This window comes from Gossypium arboreum, chromosome 11, assembly GCF_025698485.1.
Source record: "Gossypium arboreum isolate Shixiya-1 chromosome 11, ASM2569848v2, whole genome shotgun sequence".
NCBI classification, from domain to species: domain Eukaryota; kingdom Viridiplantae; phylum Streptophyta; class Magnoliopsida; order Malvales; family Malvaceae; genus Gossypium; species Gossypium arboreum.
This window is the reverse complement of record NC_069080.1, coordinates 11,520,871-11,545,033: the sequence shown is the minus strand read 5'-3', so window position 1 is coordinate 11,545,033 and position 24,163 is coordinate 11,520,871. Positions and strand designations below refer to the sequence as shown.

Sequence of the window (24,163 nt, the reverse complement as noted above, 5' to 3'; positions counted from 1 at the left end):
CATGAATAAATTTCACGGAAACAGTACTCAAGACTCAATTTCCGATACCGTAACTTTCGGTTCATTACATTGTTAGCTACGTAAGCTTGATTTAACACTTTCAGCAAAGCGTTCCGATGTGGCTCTAAATTTAAGAGTAGAGATAAAACTGAGATTCTTGCTGGCTGCTTGCTTAATTGTTCCACGACACTATACTCATTGTGCTCGATAAATTTCAAGAATTCCTGAGCTTCTTCCTCGTTCACAGGCTTTTTAGTTTCTTGCACGGGTGGAATTTCTTGCTCAACTTCGACTTCGTGCATCACTGCTTTCCCTTTTTGCTTCGAGTCACTACTTTTCTTTACCGCTTCAATTTCTTTAGAATAGCACCGTCCACTTCGGGTAAAATGACCTACCTCTCCCACATCTTCAGTTATGGCTTTGGAATTTCCAACTTCCGGTGTGAAAATATTAACATCGTATCTCCACGGTACTATTTTATTGTTCTTATAAGGGAAAGGAGATGGTACTTCAATTATCATTTTTGGCTTCACCGGCTCTTTCTTCGTGTCATAATAAATTATTAACGGTCGGTCGGCGCTATATGGAAAACCTGATGATTGATTGTCAGAAGCGCATATTTCTCCTCTATCAGCCTCCTCGCTTTTATAAAAGATTCCAATCTCTTTGTTATCCATCATACTTTGCAGTAATCCTCTGAACTCATCGCAGGACTGTATGTCGTGCCCTTTAACGCCATGGAACTCACAAAAACTGTGACCTTTTGTATCTTTTCCTTCGAATACTCCGTCAAGACGATAGAGCAACTCTTTTTCAACTAGTACCTCCCAGATTTTCTGCAGAGATGTTCTTATTTCAGAAACCAATTTTCTACTTTGCCGTTCATTTTCCTCTCCTACTGCGCTCACATCCCCTTCGGTATGGTTTGGGAATGGATTCACGGTTGTACTGCTAGTACCATCAAATCGCAAAATGCCCGCATCAATGAGTTCTTGAACTCTCATTTTGAAGGCAAGACAGTTCTCCGTAGAATACCCCTGATTCCCAGCATGGTATGCACAACTAGTGTTTGGATTGTACCATTTTGGGTATGGAGGTTTAAGGGGTGCCATGTAATGGGGGGATATTAACTGTTTCTCCAAAAGTTTTGGGTACAATTCCCCATACGACACAGGGATGGGAGTAAACTGCGGTCTCTCGGGATTAGGCCTTGCTGGTCTTGGTTCATTTCTAGGTTGGCTTTGAACGGGTATAGTGTTTTGTGGGAATGAGGTGATGGGTCTTTGGTTGTTCGTGGCGTAAACGAGATAGGAAGGAGGTGGTGCTTGGTAGTAAGGGTTTTGAGGGGGATAATAGAAATTTGGAGGTGGATGATTTCGAGGTCGGGGTTGGTTCGGATATGGATTAGAGGAATAACGGCTTTCCATTCCTACCATGTGGGCTTCTGGTTCTTTCTTCTTCATAGGTGCTGCCCTTTTTGAACCTTCTGAGCCTTCCATTCTAACGCTCTTGACGGCATTCTCTATGAGCTCACCAGATATTACAATATCCGCAAACTCTTTCGTGGCACTTCCCACTAATTTTTCATAAAATGGCGCCTTTAAGGTGTTGATAAAGAGAACGGTTATCTCCATTTTTGTTAGTGGGGATTCCACTTGGGCCGAGACGTCTCTCCATCTCTGCGCATATTGTCTGAAGGTTTCTGATGGCTTTTTCTCCATATTTGCAAGGTCATCCGGTCTACCACCATATCCGACACATGCTTGTACTGCTCGCAAAATACTGACGCCAAGTCCTTCCAGGATCGAATCTTTTCTCTACTGAGTTGGTTGTACCACCGAAGAGCTGACCCTGTTAGACTATCTTGAAAGCAATGTATAAGTAGCTTATCTTCGTTCACATAACCGGTCATTTTTCGACAGAACATGATGAGATGTACTTTTGGGCACCTTGTCCCATCATACTTTTCAAAATCAGGCGCCTTGAATTTCGGAGGCAAGATTAGATCAGGTACCAAACTGAGTTCTTTGGCACCTAGTACGGAGAAGACTTCAGTGCCTTCTATTGCTTTGAATCTTTCCTCTAGACTTCTATATTTTGCATCATGATTATCCAATTTCAACTTGGCTACCTCTGCTGGGTCGTCCAGATCTGGAACTAGTGGATCAGCAAGGCTTGCCCCTGGGTTCGACACGAATATTCCTTGCCCCAGATTAGTGTTGTTCCAAGACTATGGGTTCCCCTTGAGTATACCCTCTTTGTGTTGTATATGCGGGTGGTGGAGTGAATCCCGGGGGATAGAGTGGATCCTGATCGTGGTGAATTCTTGACTGAGGTTCCATAACATTGGGGTTCTGCACGGGTCCTTTTCCTTTGACCAAAGTTGTCATCATCTCCATCATTTTGGCCATCTGATCTCTTTGCTCGAGTGATTCCTCTCGAGATCTCACCATTAGGTCTCTCGTTTCTTGTTGCGATTTGGCCAGTTGCTCTTCTAATTCCTTTTGAGCCCTTTCCATCCTTTCAATTCTCTCATTGAATTCAACCTCCATTACTCTAGCTTGTCGGCGCGTTTTATACGGATGACGTGGTTCCAGTCTTGTGGTATTACAACTGCGAATTATATATTTTATCTTCAGCGACCGAGTATGGGATATGCAATGTATGATTGAATGCATGAATGTCAAATGAATGTCAGTCATGAATGAATATGCAAAAATTTGGTGTTAATTCCAAGATGGCCCCTACTTAGGCATTTCATTAATCAAAAGAGTCTATTACAAAATGTTTCGGTCACTTGTGTAATTGACTCCTCCATCAGAAACCCGTTTTTGGCAACCAATCTCTAATCAACATCTTCCTAACAAGATGCCTATGATGCATGGTGAAAAATAGAAATACAGACAAACAACGTTGGTTAGTACAACAAAAATGACCAGAGAAAGACTGTGGAAAATCTAACAAATTAAGCTACTTGGTCCAATGGACCAGATTCCTTTGCATAACAGGCATAAATGTAAAAGAAACAGAATGTGAGAGGTGTTTTTCCCGTGTACTTATTTTGGTGACTACTAAACGGATGGAGGTTCAACATGGCTCTAGTCAAGTGGCTTGTACGGTTCACTATATGCGGTTTTGGTTCTAGCCAGGCACTCGAATTGTCCGTACTATCATCTGCTAAGATTAGTACGAAGCCTCAGTCATTGCCTATCATAGGCTTACGAGATCAATTCAAGGGATTACATTTACTTATGCCTATGCGGAGGGACAAGTTAACTCACGAAAGCATAAGTCATATGTAACCCGAAAGTATTCACTAGCCTGTGTGGAGGGACGAGTTAACTCACGAAGGCGTAGCGTTTACTTTCACTTAAACGGACAGAGCCCGGGTATAGAGCTCATGTTATGCAAAGATGTATGTGCACGGTGTGTGGGGAGAAACTCATAAACCTTTACGTTTTATTTAAAAACTAAACCAAAACTAAAATCACAAAAATTTAAAGCTGAAAAACAACCGAATAAAACAAGTTAGAATATATACAACACGATGCAAATGCATGATTTTTTGAAAACAAAAAATTTGAGGATCACGACTAAATGTTAATTTGAACAAGGCACTTTGAAAAATTTGACAACGCGCGTTTAATTCAACTCGACTCTCAAAAATGGTCCCCAGTGGAGTCGCCAGCTGTAGCGACGTAAAAATTTTAGCTTAGCTTGGTCGTTAATTGTGGCGATTTATTGAAAAAAAGTTTGAAATTTGACGTTTGATTTTTGAAATAAACAGGGAGTCGCCACCGATCCTTTTTCCTAGGTGTGATCGGACACCTATTAGATCTCTTATTAAAACAAATAAAAGGCTAAGTTTAGGTCTACGTTAAAATCCAGAGAAAATTTAGGGTTCGGAGTCGATTCTGTGAGGAAGGTATTAGCACTGTCATGACGCCCAAAATTGGTATCTTATTAAACACATGTTGTCTTGATGTTCAAAAATACGAATTCAATTTGACATTTAAGTGTGATCCGATTGAAGGAAATGAGAAGTTGCAAGTTTTTTGTTTTTAGAAGGACGTCCGCTTTTAACACGAGTTTAACTAATTTCACCCAACATAGCGATGAAATCGATGACTTAATGTTAAAATCGAACATTGCCTTATTCTTAAAATTAAAATGTAAAAAGTTTTTAAAATGATAGTAAAAAAATCCAAGAATATTATTGTCAAAAAATGCGAATAATGATGTGAATAATAAAATATATAAAATATAAAATATTAAAATATCAAAATATTAGAATAATAATAATTAATATTGACAAATAAAAATAAAATAGAAATAAAAAATGTACATAATATATATATATTAGAAATAATAATGATGTTTAAAAATCAATACTATTAATAATACTACATCAATATGTACATATATAAAAAATAAATACGTGATAATATTAAAAATATGTATATAATATAGTGTTAAAAATACATACATAATATAGTTAAGATATATACATAAGATAACATGTAAAAATATATATATATAAATAATATAATATTAAAGATAAATACATAAAATAGTATAAAATATATATATATATATATATATATACGTAATATAGAATTTAAAATATACCTAATATATTACAAGAATATATATAATATAATATTAAGAAATATAATAATAACAAAAAGGAGAGAGAGGAGAGGGTGGATGATTTTTACGCCACAAGGTTTGCCATCGTCCTGTCATGGGGATCGCCACGTACGGCGACAAGACACAACAATGGGACCTCAAAAAACGCTTTTCGGTAAAATGGGTAAGCTTCCTCCTTTTATTTTTTTTACTTTCGTATAAAAGAAACAAAATAAGATTGAAAGGAAAACAATAAGTAAAGAAAGAACTTAAAATGAGAATAGACAAAGAAACCTCTTTTGCTTTGATCTTTGATTAATCTTCAAAAAAAACTAGCTTCTCCAAAAACTAGCCTTCACAATAACTCTTCTCCTTGATTACTTTAAAAAGAAACCTCTCCAAAAATCCTTTACAATAACTTTCTCTTCCAAAAACTCTCCAAAAAAAAATCCCTCCCTTACATGATTTTGAATGGCTTTTTATAGCCATCTTTTACATGATTTTCTTTTATTTCTTTTTCTATTTTGTAGGTGGTGGTGGTAGACAATGGATATCAAAAATGGGAGGAAAAATGGGGCAAGTGGGAAAATGGCTAGGTGGCTAGGGTTTCTTGTTTTTTTTGGGGGGGTTAGGTTTTTTTTTGGGGGTTAGGTTTTTTTTGGGGGGGCTTAATGGGCTTTTGAATTGAGTTTAATATTTGGATTTTGTAATGGGTTTGGATAGATGTAAATGGGTCATGGGTTAAGGGTTTTAGTGGGTTTAGAGGTTTGGTTGGGTTTTGATATAATCGGGTCCGGGCAATTTGGGCTTCTACAAATTATACTTTGGTTTAGATTTTGTTTTTTTCTAACTTGAATTGAGATCTTAATTGTTTTTTATTTAATTTTATTTTTGTTTCAGATTTTAAATATTAGATTTTTAAAATTTTAAAATTTTAGTGTTATTCTCGTGTCTTATAATTCTAAGTTAGATTTAATTTTATACTTTTTAAGTTAAATTTATTGATTTTGAATTTTGGTATTAATTTCATAATTAAATTTTCTTTTAATATCCTATATTAATTATTAGATTTTAGTTTTAGCTTTCTTTTAGTTTTTGAAGGTAGGTGGTATATTTGAATTGGTGCTTAGAATTTTAATTTAGAAAATCTAAATACCAAACTTTATAGGATTATTTTTGAATAGGCGTTGTAGGGGTTCTCAAACATTCTACGCACATAATCGTACTCTCAAATCTAAATTTTGGTAATGAGACCGAGGTGTAGTATTTAAGTGGTTTTTTTTTTTTCCATAGATACATCTTTAAGTTTAGTCTTCAAACTTTATGTAATAGGTATGGTTAACCAAACTAGCTTGAATTGGTTAGTGACGATACCACTTTTTTAGGTTTTCATGTCTAGTTTGTTAGGTTCTCGACTAGCACCTTATGACAGCTACGTGACTCCACTTGGAACTAGTTTAAAGAGTTGATTTACTTAGGTTTTGGTATTAGGGTTTCCACTTCTATATGTTGTGATATTCTTGGTTTTTTAGGGATTGTGCATATTCTTGTAAAATGATCAAAATGTCCTTTTGGCAAAATTTTCATTTTACCTTTTAGATCAATTTCTTCCCAACAAATAGGAATTTAGCCACTCAAATCCCATAACTTACATTCAACCTTTAATATGAATCCATTGGAGTGAAAATTACATCGTTACCCTTCTTCAGTAGAAATGAGAAATTTACCATTTATTCATTGTACTTATCATTTTTGAAGAAATATAGTCTCTATAGGCTAGAAGATTGTTAAATTAAAGAAGATTATTGTGGTAAGTGGTAGCTGCTTCACCATGCTTCTACACATTTCAACAACAGTGCAACTCTTACATTTTGCTACGCGATTCTACTCAAATGTATAAAGTGTTGTGAACTCTTTGTTGATACTATTTACTTCACAAAAAGTGTTGAATTCTATTGACATAAACTCACCTCCCCTATATATTTGGAGAGTCGTTTTATTTTTTCTTGTTCCTACTACAATTCAACCATTTGGAAACAAGGGGTTTGCATGCAGTATGTGCATGTTGCACATGTTGCCAACAAATAGAAAAATGGGTGGAGTTTATTATATGATTATCTTGTTGCGGCGGAGGGAGGCAATATCTGCGTGCAAGCTTAATAATTTCTACAGATATTGCCTACAAATAGAAAAAAGGGGTGGAGTTTAATGGTTGATATTTGGCAATAAGCTGGCCTCACCATTTCAACCGAAACGTGTGGTAGATTTGAATTCGAGCTTGTTGTTATCACTATTAGTGCATGCATCCGAGTGAATGAATTAACAAAGGAGTCTTAACAGCCTCAAACTTGATAAATTAATTGCATTGAAGAAAGTAAAATACAAGAACCCAAGGTTAACTTTGTTTCATTACTATCTAATTACTGTTTTATGAAACTTTTTGTTTTCTCTGGATGAAAAGAAGGTTAAAACAAATGCTATTGAAGAGGAAAAATAACAGGCAATGATGGTAATAGTATGGGCAAAACAGGGAACTTTTGTCGTATGGAAATGGAAAAGAGTATTTCATTTATATATATGTATGTATGTATAATTGATTTCTATACATGATGTAATCCAAAATTTGGTTTGGTTTTGTACGGGCCCAAATTTGCCCGGGCCCGATTTAACAAAACCAAAACAGTCCAAATTCATAAAAAAATTATTTAAAGTCCATTTACAAGGCCTAAATACTCTATGGCCCAATGCACTACCCAATTTCACAAATCCAACAAAAAACCCTAGGGCCCAATAAGCCCACTACCTAAGCTAGTTTCAGCAAAGCTGAAACCCTAGTTTCTCTCCAGCGCCGCAGCTTCCGCCACGTGCCTCGAGCGCACCACCCGCGCCTGGCCCCGAGGCCTGACCACCTCTGCTCGGCCTTGTACTAGCCCCGTCCCATCGCTTTACTGCCACCTGCAAACAGACCAAAGAAGAGCAGAGACAAACACAACACGCAAATACGCAAAAATAGTAAAGGAGTCAATGTAATCGACTATAAAGCCGAAAGAGAAAATCGATTAGCGGGGGGATTTTTTTGAAAAAAAAAAAGAAAACAGAAAACAAAGCTTCAAAAGTTTTTACTGTTGTTTTCAATTTCTTGTTTATTTTGGCTTTATTGTTATTTTCATTTTTATTTCATTTATATATGTGTATACGAAAATAATAAATAATAAAGAGAAGAAAAGGGCTCACCTGAACTGTTTTAGGTCATTAGAGTTTCGTCTCCTTCGCCGAAATCGAACCCAACAATGATCGGGAGTCCTTATCTGATTTTCGTTTGCGGTTGAAAGCGCTAGACCTTCGGGTATGGATCTTACGAGGCTAAAACAAGGGCTAAAGGCCCTGATTTGCCAAGCTCTGACCACCGTCCATGGCGAAGGAGTGGTGGACAGGCGATGGCGGCGCAAAAAGCTAGGGTTTCGAAACCCTAGCAAAGAAAAGGAGGGAGCTGCTCTTTGCTTCTAAAAAAGAAAGAAAAATGAAAGATTTTAAAAAAAATTGGGTTTAAATTCAACGTCGAAACAACGTAGTTTAAGTCCCTCCCCACACACCTCAAAACGGCGTCGTTTGGGGAGGGAACCCACGACCCGATCAGCTTAGTGAGGGGAACCCGCGTGTTTTCGCCCTAATGGCTTATTCGCGGATCTGGTCCCTCTAATTTTGTGGTCTATCGCAGTCCGACCCTATTTCCCTTTTCTTTTCTTTTAATTTTTTCCCTATAATCTTTGTAGTATTATATTTTGACCCTTATTGAAATTATGCGTTTTGGGGGACAGAAATATTGCCCGTTTGGTCCCCCATCTCATCCGCACATGACAATTTAGGCCTAACATTTTATTTTCATTCCATTTTGTTCCTTTTGATTCTGTTTCAATTTTAATTTAATCCTTTCTCTCGTTTTCATTCACGATTTTTACCCTAAATTTCTGATTGAATTTTGATTAAGTCCTCTTAGTATTTATTCTTGTTTGAGCCTATTTTTATTTTCTTATTTTATTTCATTCGCTTTTATTTATTCTTTATTTGCGGTTTTATTTTACTTCAAACTTAAGATTCTTTTATTTCATTTTATTATTATTATTTTTACTATTATTATTATTAACCTATTATTATTTTTATTAGTATATTATTGTCTCTCTTTTTATATCATTGTTATTAACATATTTTATTATTATTAATGTACTGCTATTCTCTATTATTATTACCATTACTTTTATTATTATTACAGTTTCTATTATTGCTTTTCTATTACCATTTATGTTATTGTTGGCACTATTCTTTATTTTATTATTATTATTTTTTTATTATTTTATCATTACTTTCTATTATTGTTATTATTAATATATTATTATTATTGTTATTAACGTATTATTACTATTATTTTCTACTTTATTATTATATTATTTCTATTGTTATCATCATCTTATTAAATTAATTAATTTTATATTGATTTTGTCACATTATATATTTTCTTTTTGTATTTATTATTATTATTATTATTATTATTATTATTATTATTATTATTATTATTATCTTTAAGCAACATATATTTTATATCATTATCAATTTTAAATATTTTACATATGTTATTTCTTTTAAACTATTATACGTATTATTTATTTTGAAATTTTTATGTACATCTTTGTATTTTAAATTATTATGTATATATACATATATATTACTTATCTTAAACTTCTTATATGTTATATCGTTTTATATAATAACTGTGTTAAATTCTTTTTATTATTTAGTATAAAACTTTCTACTACTATCAATCTTAAAATTTCATATGTTATTTATATTAAACTTTCGTATATATATCTTTTATATGTTAATGATTTTAAATTCTTTTTATTGTTTTTTATTTTGAACTTCCTATATATTACTTATTTTTAAATTTTTATCTTAAAATTTCACTTTGAATTATATTTATATATAAATTTTCATTTAAACTACTTTTGTATATTGTTTATTTTAAATTTCTCATTTATACATTATTTATTTTAAGCTCTTTTATATGTATTTGAAAGGGTCCTTTTTATTTTACTTTGTGAATTATTTATCTTAACTTTTTAACATATTATTTATTTGAAATTTGCTTTATATCTTATTCATGTTAAATCTTTTTCATACGTCATTTCTTTTGAACCATTCTTTGGTATTATGAGTTTTAAATCTTAATTATTTCATTTGTTATCAAGTTTAAACTTTTATCCTATTTATTTTGAATCATTTTAGTATGTTATTTTACTTCGCTTGTCTTTGGTTATTGATGGGTATTAAAAGTAATATACATTGTGAATATTGCCATTACATGTACTAGAAATTATTCACTAACATCTCCATATTGCGACGTTCATTAATATTGTATCCAATTCGTGTTTCATTATTCCATGCTCTATTTTGCACTTTTGGTTTTCCTTAGCTCGAATCATGTTGTGTATCAAACTCCAACGTATTTGTACAATATAGACCTATGCATTTTATTCAAAACAAAATAAACGCGCATCATCAAATGCTATACTTATTATTATTCAAAAATAAAAATTTCAAAATAAGGCAATGTTTCGCGTTTTGGAACATCGAAGAATCGTGCCCTAACTTACGGGGTTTCGGTTCTCTCGTTGATTCTAAATAGCTAAATATCCTTTTGAGTTTTAAAATACATGGGATTCCAATTAAAGTTAAAGACGACCTTGTGCTCGGGGATTCATGGTATTGTGTCCTAACTTACGGGATGTGATACTCCGATATCTCGAGATAAGGAAATCTTTAACAATCATTTTGAGCTAATTCAAGTGTTTTTTAAATCGACGTTAGTAAAGAAGGATCGTATTTTAAATCCATTCCTGATTTTCAACTTTCAACATTAAGACACTAACTAATCAATTTGGTACCAATTTTTGGGCGTGTCGAGGGTGCTAATCCTTCCTCACACGTAACAGACTCCCGAATCCATTCTCTCGAGTTTCGTAGACCAAAAACATCGTTTTAATAAACTAAAACGTTTTATTAAAGCAAGGGTGATCCGATCACACCTAATAAAGATCGGTGGCGACTCCCGTTCTAATTTTCACTTTCAAACAAAGTCGATTCCCATTTTCAAAAAATGGTTTCGATAGGTTTTTTACAGGGTAAGGATGTTAAGAAGCGAGACTCTTGCTTTGATCATACACCTGAAGAGGCATTCAAGTCCATCTTCAAGATCTTGAATAAACAGCTCCAAGCCTTTTAGCTGGTTTTGCATCTCAAGATTTATGATATCAGATTTGGTTGTTCCGAAGGATTTCAAAGCAACATCAACCTTTTCGAATTCATTCACGTTTCTTGCAGCATCTTCGCACCCTATTTGTAACACCCCCACGCCTGAAACCGTCACCGGAGTCAAGCTTGAGGTGTTACTAAACTTATCTTACCTTTTAAACAACTCTAAACCACTTATTTTAATTTTCGGAATAAACTATTTTTCTGCGTCATGGTTGCTTAAAAATCCATTTCTCGAGTTTAAAAACTCAAAATTAAGATCCGTAAATTTTTCCTGAAACTATACTCATATATCTATCTACTAATCTTTTTCTAGAATTTTTGACTTAGCCAATTAGTACAGTTTATTAGTTAAAGTTACCCCTGTTTCATAATTCGACTGCACTGGCCTCTACTTACTACGAACCACTTTTCTCTCTGTAAAAAAATCATATGCCTGTACTGTTTGTTTCTATTAAAACTAGATTCAATAAGGATTCTAAACATATAAAGTACACCACCTAATTTTTTTTTTAAAATTTATGGTGAATTTATAAAGTTGGAATAGGGGATCTAGAAATCGCTCTGGCCCTATTTCACGAAAACTCAGATACCCTATAAAATACAAAACCTTTACCCGTTTTGCTTATTCCATATGAAAATAGACACAACGAGCTTTAATTTAATATATTATTCGCCATCAACCCATGTCTCTATAATTTCTTGTGATTTTTAAAATCCCATTATTTCTAATACTTGAATCTATTTTTAAGTTACTTTCACATTTTTCTTAGTTTTCATGTGATAGTTACTACTTAATCATACATACTATTAAACATGTATATCATCAGCCACTCTATTAGCTAATCACTAGCAAGTATTTACACATCATTCATTGATCATATCATATCAAAAGAAACCAAGTTCCTATACATACCATACACAAAACGAAACGTCTAATTATACCAATGTGATTTCTTCGATAGTGTGATCGGGTCTCCGACGTTTCCTTCGATCCCTGAGTGGCTTGATAAAAACTATAAAAAAAAAAAGAAAATAAAGAGAGTAAGCACTAGGCTTAGTAAGCTTACAAGCAAATAAATTACAACATTCAACATAATAAATAATTATTCATAATGTCACCTAGCCTCATAAACTTTCTTTACTTCTCATTTTCTACCTTCTTCTTTACTCACTTACCTTCTTTCTTACCTGACCTTTCACTATTCATAAATATAATCTACCTTCCCTTTTGCTGATAATTCACTGTAATTTAATGTGTACAATGACCCGTTGAACCACTCGGAATACTAAGGATACTAGGGTCGTTCTCGTCATCAATATCTCGCTAATGCCATGTCTTCGACATGGACTTACATGAATTATTCTGTCTCCAATGCCATATATATATATATATATATATCTAATATGGGCTTACATGGCTCATTCCTGTCTCCAAAGCCATATATCTGATATGGACTTACATGGCTCATTTCATCTCGTCTCTGTCTCATCTGTCTGTCAACCCCAATATCCTAACATTCTTAAGGTTCAAACGGGGCTTCCTAATGCTTTTTCTCTCACTTACGCCTTTAATTTGACTTTAAATATTCAAAGAAAATAAGTATATAAATGCTGGAAATTGATAATAATAATGTAAAATAAAAGAATATTGCATTTATTTACTGTAAACTTATCTCGATACAAAATGTGACTAAACTTTACAATTTAGTCCTTTACTTTTTCTTTTCCCCGATCTACTCCCGAATTTCGCTCTTCTTGATCTATAATAGCAAATTTAACTTATTTAATATTCACATTTATCAAAGCAGTCCTTGACCCAAACTTTGGAAAAATTACATTTTTGCCCCTAAACTTTCACATATTTGCACTTTTTCCCCAAGGCTCGTAATTTAAACTTCATCCTATTTTCTTATGTTTTATGACATGTTGATCATTTTTCGCTTCTATGACAACATCAAATTCACACTCTAACATGTACTTATGACTATTAGGTATTTTTACCGATTAAGCCCTTTTACTCGTTTTCACTTAAAACCGAGTAGCACAAGTTGTCTAACATAATTTAAAACCTCATATTATATCATGAAACATCAAAATAAACACTTTTCACCTATGGGTATTTTTCCAAATATGAACCCTAACTTAAATTATTGCTAGCATAAGCTTTATCGAGCTACCGGGACTCCGAAAACGTAAAGAACATTAAAAACGGGGCTTGGAATCACTTACTATGGAGCTTGAAAGCTTGAAACAAACCCTAACTATGGAGAGCCCTTGAAATTTCATGCTAATGAAGAAGATGATGAATTTTGTGTTATTTTTCCCTTTTTATTTCATTTAATATCCAAATGACCAAAATGCCTTTCCTTATTAAACTTTCAAAAATTCCATCCATGTCCTATTTTGTCCATGAACTTAGAAATTGGTCAAATTTTTATTTAAACCCTCCTAATTAATATTCCAAAGCAATTTCATACTAAAAACTTCTAGAATGCAAGTTTGCAAATTATTCGATTTAGTCCCTAATCTCAACTTAAGCACTTTATGTATAGAATTTCATCACGAAATTTTCACACAATCATGCAATCATATCATGAACCTCAAAATAATAATAAAACAAATTTTTCTACCTCGGATTTGTGGTTTCGCAACCACTGTTCCGTTTAGGCCCTATTTCGGGATGTTACACTATTCTTCTTTGATGCAATAGTTTCGAAACTGATAACCAACTTCCAGGCTTTGGTCCGGAGATGAGAGATAACAAATCCTCAAACATAGAACATGTCACTGCTTCGATCTCCTTCAGCATGCTAACAGTTTCTAAAGGTGAGACTGTGTTTTTCCTTTGTATGACCTTCAAGTTTCCCAATGCCTTGTGGATAGTCTTTTTGGAAACTTTCCTGGAGCTTATGTATTTCCTCACTTCACTTACAATCTCGGATTCACCGATTTTCCTTCGACGCAAAGCCGATTGAAGTTCATTTGTGCTTTCTTTTGTTTGCAGCACAATATCTTTAGCAGTGCTGCAAAGGTCGAGGAGTCTAAGAGAACCATCCAACAACTCATCAGCACATTCATGGGCTAAAGCATGGTGGGACAGAGGCAGCTGAAGAAACTTAACAACACAATCATACAAATCTTGAAAGCCATTTAGTTTATGGCTTATTAATGTTGATGAAGTAGATGCCTCTTTAGAAGACCTCAATCTATTCAAATGCTCATTAACTTCTGTTGCTAGTGGGTGTTGTCTAGATGAGCGGGGGAAACTGTTGGATCGAGTGGCTGCCATTGTTTTTCTTCTGAGCAAAGAAGTCCATTTGTTGAATCAATGTTTCTTGCAATTTTCACTAAAATACTAGGCATCTGCTCCCAAGATATATATGTATATGCATATCAATCCATGGAGACAAAGGGAATCTCAAATGCTTCTTCTATCTGCTAATGTTAACATGATTAAGATCTCGATCAAAGGGTGACAGCAATGTTCATGCAATGTCTCCCCTCTACCATCTCTCCAGCTCACTATCCAAGCACTTCAATATATATATATATATATATATATATATATATATATATATATATATATATCCTTGCCATTTCTTTGCACACGTTGAAACCATCCTAGTTGCCAATGCACGGGAGTTGGTGACATTTTTCAAATATATTAAGGAAAAACAGACAACCAATCCATTATTTCTACGTGTGTGTTAGCACTTACCATTATTTTTCATGCAATTTGATAACCAAGTAAAGAAGGGTTTGAAGTTGAACAAGATCCACTTATGATCCTTGCTTCCTTTCACCCTAACATAAGAAAATTTTATGATTGACATAATATCAAATTATCATCTTTTCATTGCCATTTTCCTTGTGATAAATTGATGGGCATCGAATTTTTTATTTTTAGCAAGTCTTCCATTGTCTTCAGTGGGACAAGAGGAATCCTGGCAGCTCACATATTCATAGAAATATTTCATGACATATTCCAAGATGATGATGAGGCTCTATAATTCAACTTGGCAAAACTAAAGGTAGGTCTAAGTTACTCGGATTCGGGTGTAAATTTTGGATATTAGCATGTGCTGGATAAAAATATTTTTCCAAGTTTTTTCTTGTTTTGAAGTAAAAAATTCCTGCAACCATTTTGGAAATATAACTAAATGATTTAACAAGAGGTAGAATTTTGAGAATGAAGATTGTATAATCTTTGTATAATCTTTGTATTTCTTATCTATTGTATAATCTCTGTAAAATTACAGTATATGTACAACTGCAATGCCAATATTTAACGGCTGATGATATTAAGAACAGTAACTCTAGTTTTGATCATACGCCTGGAGAGGGTTTCAAGGCCTTCTTCAAGATCTTGGATGCTCAACTCTGAGCTTTGAAGCTCCTTTTGTACGTTCTCGACATGCTTCATGTTTTCGGATTTGATGCAGGAACGCACTGCAGCTTCAACACTCAGAATTTCATTTGCTTTCTGTTCTTCCTCGCACATTACTTTCTTCCGGTGCATTAGCTTCGAAACCAGCGACCAACGGCTCGATTTTGATTCTGCCTCTGACCCTGAAATAAAGGACAATACGGATTCTAGCACGCTGATGGTAACTGCTTCTACATCTCTTAAGATGCTAATCACAGCTCCATTCTCGCCAGGAGTACTGAGTTTATTCTGTATATGCTTCAAGTTCTTTAAGGCCTTGCAGATTGCCTTTTTCATGGCTTTCCTAGATGTTAAGTATTTCCTAAACTCATTAGCAAGCCCTTCGGCTCCACGTCTTCTGCGCAAAATTGATTGAAGCTCTTGTGTGCATTCCTTTGTCTGCAACAAGGCATCCTTAGCAGTGGTACATACATCCAAGAGCATGAGAGATCCATCCAAGAGCTCTTCAACCATTTCCCTTTGAGTGAGGGGAAATTGAAGCAATACATCAACACATTCATGCAAATCCTGAAGACCATTTAGATTGTGGCCTATCGATGATGATGTAGAGGCTGATTGGGATGTCCTCAATCGGTTCAAGTTGACGTCGATTTGTGAAGCGATTGGGTGTTGCCTTGAGGGCAAGCTGTTTGATCGAGCATGGTAAGAGGCTGCCATTTTCTTGTTTTGCAAAAGCGATTTGTGTTTTCAACTCTGCTTAGCTATTTGCTGTAGCCCCTTACCATCTGCTCAACATATATATTACATGTTGAGGGCAGACATGAGGAATCTCAATCATTTTAAATATCGATTGGAAGCAAGCAACATGAACTAACTGGATCTCGATCCCCACAACTATCGCCAAAATGTTCTGCTGTGTCTCCTCTCCACAATCACAACAACTCATCACCCTTCGGTAGCAACAAACACGACTAGTTTTCAATGCCATAATATCCATATATACAAATGTCATATAATAATGCGCACGGCGGTACTACATTCAATGCCTTGTATTAATGAATCATTTGCTTTTAACTTATCTCGTCTTCTTCTTGTTATTGCTGTATTGTCGAGTAGGTTCTGCAAGGAGGCAAGATCCGGTTGCTTCTAACAAATTTTTTTTTTTTATGCAGCAACACATGTATATATGTGAATGAAATTAATTCTTTATTATTATTACTGGTTTTTTAGCCAATACGAGTCCTTTAGCTGGTTTTGCATCTCGACATGATGTGTTCATCTCCTGACCCACAACCAGCATCAACATTTTCAAACTCATTGTTCATAGACATGTCTCTTCCTGTTTGCTATTCGATTCTGGAAACTAACAACAAGCTGATCAAATATATTTTCATTAACTCAGTCGAATTAATCAAGTTTTATTCACTCTACCCTTACTATAATCATTAAATAAATATTCAAATTGAAAATCACAAGTAAAAAAATTGTCTATAAAGATACACAACATTTTATAATGACCAAAATATAAGATTTTATATATTTTAGATGATACAATCATTTTCGTATAATTAAATCTCAATTTAATTAAAATAATCAAAGAATTGAATTAATTTCGTGCTAAGTTAACATAAAACTTAAAACGCATAGAAATATATATATATAACATTTTGTATTGATGATAATTTTAATTATTTTGAATAACCAAATCAAATTAATTTTGATTCACAAATTGACCTTTTTGTAATATTATATTTCTTAGACATGGTAACTCGTTTTTTGTTTTGGCCCATTTTGAGCTTACCTTTATTACTTAAAAATAAAAAAATAAAAAACAATTAAGTGCTAATTTGTGCGCCTGAGCAACTAAGACGAGGATGTTTTGAAGCTAAATTCATCAAAACAAAAAATAAAAATGAAGGTTGAGGGCTATATTTATTATTGTACTTTATAAATATATAATTTTAAAAAAAAAATTATTTTAAAATACCTTAACTTAAATATCAAAGTATATTTCAAAACAACGCAAATATACATTATATTCATCTCCACCAAAAAAACTCTCAAGAAGCTCAGAGAGATTTATGTAACATATGACTTTAAAAATAATATGGTGAAAAAACAAAATTTAATATTGTTCAAGCTGAAGATTGACACATTAAGCGGTTGAGCCATGGATTTTGCTCATTCCCTAGTAAAGATGATAAGTGTTGATGCAGTTTCTAATGGATTAGGTAGGAGAGTGATCTTTGATGGAGGTGGGATGGACTTAAATATTCTAAGACTCTTGCAATACATGGGAGAGCTAAGGGGCATCGAGTGCTGTGAGATGATTTTCAATACTTAAATTAGTATAGTGAATCAAGAAAAAAATAATATAGTGAAAAAGGAGAGGAAAATGTAAGAACAAAAAGTTGAGATGAAAGAGATGCCATTTATTATGGAATACCTATAGGTAAGGAAAAAGCCAAAAAATTTATGGCGACCAAAATTAAGTTAAAATATAATTTTATAATTATATTAGTTTAAAATTTTCCAATTTATAGAAGGATTAACCTATAAATTATTTATTTTGAAAGGTTAGAATTGAATTATAAAATTTTAAAGGTGAAAAGTACGTTTTTACCATTGTATTGGTTAAAATAATTTAATTTTTAAAGAGACTAAAACAAAAATTTCCATTTTGGGGAGCTTTGGAGAAGATGATGAAACAAATCTTACCTTCACAAAAGCGTGCATATTATGTTAATGTTTTATCAGCCAATTTTTTGCCCTAATGAAGATTGTTGTTCTAACACCTCTAATTCTTATTTGTCGCTGGAATAGGATTACGGAGTATTACCAAGATTTACAGATAAAATACAAACAATTTTACATCATTTCACATTTATATCATAAACTTGTAACAATCAATCATATCGTCCCTTATGTGAGCCCTCGAGACTCAAAGCACGCATTAGAATCAAGTTGGGACTAAACCGGGTACTCAAATAATTTTTCGTGAAACTTCAAAAAATTTCTTAGGTGCAAGGGACATACACGCCCGTGTCTTAGGCCGTGTGGACATTCGAAATAGGGCACACAACCGTGTCCCAACCCGTGTTAGTACCCGTGTAACTCTCTATCTTGGGTCACATAGCCAAGTCACTCGCCCGTGTGCTAGGCCGTGTGAACATAATAATTTTCATTAAATAGGTGCAAGGGTCACACAGCCAAGCCACACGCCGTGTGCCAGGCCGTGTGATCAATTTTGTGCATTTTGTTTTGAAATCTTAAAGATGCAGGGGGCCGTGTGTCACACACGACCAAGTCACACACCCATGTGCTAGGTCGTGTGTCACACACAACTGAGACATACGCCCGTGTTGACAAAATAAGGTCATTTCTAAGACATATTTCTCACCCAAATTTGTCTTTCACCTATATAAACACTTAAACATATTCTCAAGCCAATACAAGACATTCAAATCCATTCAAAATCAGGTCTTATACATGATATAATACCTCTTATAACCAAGTATACAAACTTACCTAACTTACCAAATTCACATATATGCATTTATCATTAATTTAATACAATTCATACTCAATTAAATCTAATTCACATCTTAGTCAAAAGTATCATTTTGTCCTTATACTTTTATTTAATTCTGATTTCGTCCCTAGGCTCGGAAAATGAAATTCATGCAATTTAATCCTTATTCCAAGCCTAGCCGATTTTTATATGTAACATTAGCAGCCCATGTTTTTCACAAAATTCAAAATTTTTTCATGAATTTTACATCTTTTTAATTTAGTCCCTAAATCAAAATTTCATCAAAATTCCCTTTACAGAAGTTGTTTATCTATCAACAATTTTTCAATTTCTACCATAAAACTTCATAATTCATGCATATTAATTCATGGAAAAACCCTAGTACTTTGATAACTTTACAAATTAATTCCCGAGATAGCTAAATTAAGCTATTACGATCTCGGGAACATAAAAATCATTAAAAACGGGACTTGAATGCTCACCTAATTGAGAAAAATAAGCTTGTCTATCTTGAGGCTCTTCTAACTAGGGTTTTCATGTATTTTGTTTAGGAAAGATGATATAAAATGATGATATTTTTTTATTTAATTAAAATATCATCTTTTATTATTTCATCTTTCCAATCTAGGGTCTATTTGTTTACTAGGAAAACATTTTCTGGAAAATGTTTTACTGGTTTTCCAGTATTTGTTTGCTTGAAAATCACTTACATTGGTAAAACATTTTCAGAAACACGGGAAAATGATAAGGGATTTGGGGAATATGTCTTACTTTTATTTCTGTAAGATATTTTTCATCTTTCCTCCTCCTTCCGTCCTTCTTCTTCATCATCCAATTGGACCAGTTCCCTTCCTGAAACAAAGCTCAAGGTAACTTTTTTATGCTTTACTCTGTATTTCATTCAATTTGTCACCTCTCTCACTCAAATCTTCTTCCTTTTTTTTCTTTTGTTGAAGAATCTATTTGGATTTTGCATCTGTTTGGATTTTGTATCAGTCTGTTGAAGAATCTTCTTCTTCTTCTTTTATATTTTATTTAAAATCTATTTATTTCTGGGTTTTGCATCATTCAATTTGTGCTTGCTCTTCTATTACCCTAAATTTGTTTTTTTTCTTTGATGTTTTGCTCTTATATAGTATGCCTCTATCTCTATGAAACATAGAGCCTTTCTTTCTTAGTCAGATTCTTTCCTGACTTGAACCAAAGCAACTCTTTCACCTCTCCACGGACACTATCGCTAAATCATAGCTACTTTCATCATTGATCTAGTGGCATTCTATCTTTCATCATTGATCTAGTTGCTTGCTGCAACATTTAGCATTCTTCTTTTATGGTATTAACAAAAACAAAGCATCGAGAGAGAGAGCAGGCCATTCCCCTATCTGTTCATTTTTTATTCAATCGAGTCCATAGATATTTGGTAACAAAACACTATCTTCCTTTTTTTCTTTCTCTCTTCCAAGTTCTTCATTATAGAAACAAAACCCAAAGGTAGAACCTTTTTTGCAAGCATAATTTTTCGGAATTTCAGATATCACTTCACTTTCTTTGGAACTTTGTTTTCTTCTTTCTTGTTTGGGAATTTAAAGACGAAGAAACGGAGAGATAAGCTGACTTGAAAGATGATGGAGCCAGTGCCAAGGTCATTGGGAATTAGCGCTAGCTTGGCTCTTCGTTTGGGACAAACCATTTTCTCCTCTGCTTCACTTCTTTTCATGTGTTTGGATGTTGAATTCTATAACTATACTTCTTTCAGGTGATTCCCAAAAGCTTCATTTCTTCTATTTTTTTGGGTAAAATTTTGATTTTGGTTTTCTCTTTACCCTTTAATCTACCCATGCCCTTATTTCTGTTATTTTGTTGGAATTCAATTTATTGTTACTTGATAGTTGATTTCTGGTGTTAAAATGGACGTCTGTGGGAAAACTGTCATGATCATCATCTTGATGAATCTAGTACTATGTTAGGAGTTAAATTTTTTATGAGAGGACTGATCAAACATTTCTTTGCTTTTCCATTTTTATTGAGGAAGCAAGATAAATGCAGTCAAATGAACTATATGCAATTCTTTTATGTGATCTTTTGGGTTCTGGGCTTTGGAATTATCAAATGCTTTCACTTGCTTAAATATCAAAATTCAGTAAGGATTCTAATATAGTTTATTGTTTCTGAGTTTAAAAAAGGGGTGAATTGTATGTTATTTCTTCTATTTCAATGGAAATTTCTCTAAGTTGATTCTAAAACTAGTTATCATGAACCTTAATGGATCTTGTATTGTATCTTCTAATGTTTTTTCCTTGACTTTTGGTCCTTGATTTCTCATGTTCATATTAACTTCGAACCAGATAGTATTAAAAATTATTTCAATTAAAAGTCAATTAGTTACTCTTCCACTTCTCTCAGGTTCTAAACACTAAAAATTTCACAGTAGCTCATCACATAAACGGAAAACACAACAAAAAGATAACTACAAACTTAAACAGATAACTTGAACTTCGATAGTTACAAGGTCAACTCAAAAGTCAAAGCCAAACAGTAAATCTTTTAATTTAAATTTTTTTTCCATGAAATATCAGTTTATAACATCACATACTCCAAATATCGCAACTATTCATCAATCAAAACAAAAAAATTCAAAAAATAACTAAAGAAAAAGAAGAGAAAACTCACAGAAGAAAAAGAGTAATCCAAAGGAGATAGAGTAAACAAGATTAGAACCAAAAATAAAAAGTAAAGATGAATTACATGAATAATTTCGATATAATAAAAGAGAGCTACTTACATTTTCGATGATGAATTTGAGCTGAAAAGAAGACGAAATGAAAATAAGAGGATGAGATACTCTCTTTTCTAGATCCTTTTTGAGGTGTGTCTCTCAACTATCCATTCCTTTAGTTTCCTTGATTTCTCATGCTCATTTTCTCATGTTCATATAGTAGTTAAAAGCTGGTTCAGCTATCTGCCACAAGTAGTGACTCCAATATCCTTTAGTTTCAGCGTTCTTAGAAAAGAATAAGGAAACTTGAATATCCTATATTCTCTTGATTTTAATATATAAGATATGAAATGATGAATAATATAAAGAAAACCCGAGAGAATAAGAGAAAAAAATTCACACCAATTAATAAAAGCATGAGCTTATAAGTTGCTTGCAGCTACCAACATGAATAAACTATATTCTAATTTTGGTGGTAAGACTGAGTTGAGTGGGTGAAGGGTTCACGAACCTGGTTTCCAACAGCTTTACTTTCTCTAATCTTTCAATATCGTGCATTTTGGTAATTTCAGCATGCTTTGATGATTGAGACTGGTTATTGGCCAAAGCTAGAAGTAAGCATTATGTCTTTATCATCAGTTAAGTAAATAAATTATTTCCTCAAAAGCCCTGTGCTTTATCTCAGTTTATTTTGGTCAATATTGTAGTGCTGATAGTGATGGAAATTTTGGAATTCAACTTTGAATCCGAAGTTGTTTAGTCCACTGAATTGTTAGCACAATTGGTTTAAAAATTTTAAAAACAAATTCTAATTGCTTTTGGACTTTTTAATTGATGAAGCATTTAATTAATTAATTTTATATCTAAAAAAAGTATCATTAAATTGAATACAATTTTTTTATTAAATATTTAATTAAATCATATTCTTAATTATTTTGATTAAAGTATTTATCGATCAATTTAATTGGACTGACATTTAATTTTTAACTGCATTGTTTTTGTCTTGTTGAAGTGGTCTATACTGTAGTACTTTTAATGTTTACGACCTGAAATGATGAATAAGTATAGGTCCGGTGTCCATTTCCAACATTACATATGTACATTATATTATGACCAATCATTGGTTTATTCTCAAATTGAATCATATCTAATTTTAGTTGTGTCACTAAATTGGTACAAAGAAGAAAGTAGCTTAATTTCTCAAAAAAAATTATTAATGCAATTATAATTAGCTTAATATGTATATGTAATAACCCAAATTTGACCGGGCCTTGAAACCCAAAACCAAAATTAAAATAAACAAATGTTTATTTGTTAAAAAGTCCCTTTACAGCCCAAAAGTTAAAACCTACACTCAGTAGCCCAAATACCCTTTAAACTATCCCTTAACCCGTTTACACCCTTGACTCATTACAATTACAACCTTAGCCCAAATATACCCGAAGCCCAGACCTGAACTGGACCTGAATAACAGAGGCCCAAAAACCTAAAATTATCAGCTAGGGTTTTCAACCCTAGCTCTTTCCCTCGGGCATAGCAGTTCTCGAAGCTTGAGGAGCGTCGGTGCAACTCCCCAGATCGAGGCCATCAATGCATACTGACGCGCCATCAATGCGTCCGTCCACCGCAATATCAGGCCTCCCTTCTAGCCTTGGCACCACCGTTAACGCCGAGATCATTGGGATACCTGCAAGAAAAGGAAACACAGCAGATATGAAGAGCAAGAAAAAGGAAACTAAAAAGTATCTCAGCGAATCAAGGTCAAAGATACAGTGAGCAAGAAATAGAAAGAAATCAAAGATTTCTTTCCCAATTTTTGTAATAAATAGTGGCTATAAATGCCCGAAAAACCAATGTAATAAGGGCGGATTTTTTAAGAGAATAAGAAAAATATACTAACATTCATTCAGAGAAATACAAACGGTCCCTAAAAGGTGATTTATTTGTATCTTGTTCTTATTTTAGCATGCATATACAAATCACTCTAAGCAGAGATTGTTGAGTTTTAAAAAAAAAAGGAAGGAAAGTTACCTGTATCATGCTAGAAAAGGGAAGGGTTTTTAGCCCTCCGACCACCGTGCACGGCGGTGCGTAGGCGCGTGGGAACTAGTGGACGGAGGTTCCACGGAACTCCGATGGCCAGCTCCTAGTCCTTTTCAGAGGATTCTATCTTTTTTTTTTTAAAAAACGATATCCAAAATGATTTTTAAGCCTTAGTTTTGGCTTATATAGCCATAATAAAACGACACCGTTTTAGCTTAATCTGATAAGCTTAAAACGACGACGTTTTAAGACCTCAGGATCCGCGCGTTGACCCGATTACCCGAAAAGGATCCGCGTGTTTTCTATTATTGGGATAATCTTCTAATCGGCCCCCCCTACATTCTCAATCCTTTTAATTTTATTTATTTTTATTTTAATTTGGGCCCTGGGCTTTTATATTTGTTTTGATTTAGTCCTAAACGACCTTTAAATTGGTTCTCTGAAACACGATCGTTTTGGGATTAGGGTTTAAATTACCCAATGAGTCCTCGACTTTCAATTTATGTTTTGATTAAATTCAAATTTTTTTACTATTTTACAAATTAGC

The 24,163-nt window shown here is 33.5% G+C and overlaps 2 protein-coding genes and 3 long non-coding RNA genes across 5 annotated transcripts; 1 reads left to right on the top strand and 4 right to left on the bottom strand.

The window, feature by feature from the left end:
• Window positions 1-10,798: 10,798 nt before the first annotated feature.
• Window positions 10,799-14,227, bottom strand: LOC108472368 (uncharacterized). Its single transcript, XM_017773850.2, has 2 exons — window positions 13,669-14,227; window positions 10,799-11,037 (listed from the first exon to the last, which is right to left on the bottom strand). Exons 1-2 carry the CDS (start codon window positions 14,225-14,227, stop codon window positions 10,799-10,801), a joined length of 798 nt encoding a protein of 265 aa, XP_017629339.2.
• A 907-nt stretch (window positions 14,228-15,134) lies between these two features.
• On the bottom strand, window positions 15,135-16,068 carry LOC128284415 (uncharacterized). Its single transcript, XM_053022414.1, has one exon. It carries the CDS (start codon window positions 16,040-16,042, stop codon window positions 15,224-15,226), a length of 819 nt encoding a protein of 272 aa, XP_052878374.1. The 5' UTR covers window positions 16,043-16,068; the 3' UTR covers window positions 15,135-15,223.
• A 3,416-nt stretch (window positions 16,069-19,484) lies between these two features.
• LOC128283746 (uncharacterized) lies at window positions 19,485-21,100 on the top strand. The gene is made up of 2 exons (XR_008274154.1): window positions 19,485-19,726; window positions 20,447-21,100. It is a non-coding gene; the product is annotated as an uncharacterized LOC128283746 (long non-coding RNA).
• A 299-nt stretch (window positions 21,101-21,399) lies between these two features.
• On the bottom strand, window positions 21,400-22,189 carry LOC128283747 (uncharacterized). Its single transcript, XR_008274155.1, has 2 exons — window positions 22,085-22,189; window positions 21,400-21,816 (listed from the first exon to the last, which is right to left on the bottom strand). It is a non-coding gene; the product is annotated as an uncharacterized LOC128283747 (long non-coding RNA).
• A 690-nt stretch (window positions 22,190-22,879) lies between these two features.
• LOC128283455 (uncharacterized) lies at window positions 22,880-23,766 on the bottom strand. Its single transcript, XR_008273803.1, has 2 exons — window positions 23,605-23,766; window positions 22,880-23,260 (listed from the first exon to the last, which is right to left on the bottom strand). It is a non-coding gene; the product is annotated as an uncharacterized LOC128283455 (long non-coding RNA).
• Between the last annotated feature and the right edge of the window lie 397 nt (window positions 23,767-24,163).

Bases quoted from the DNA above. Each gene is read 5' to 3' on its own strand.
- LOC108472368 (XM_017773850.2), bottom strand. From the start codon at position 14,227: ATGGCAGCCACTCGATCCAACAGTTTCCCCCGCTCATCTAGACAACAC. The intron at 11,038-13,668 runs GTTGGTTATCAG...TGACGGTTTCAG, and splicing joins CTCCGGACCAAAGCCTGGAA to GCGTGGGGGTGTTACAAATA.
- LOC128284415 (XM_053022414.1), bottom strand. From the start codon at position 16,042: ATGGCAGCCTCTTACCATGCTCGATCAAACAGCTTGCCCTCAAGGCAA.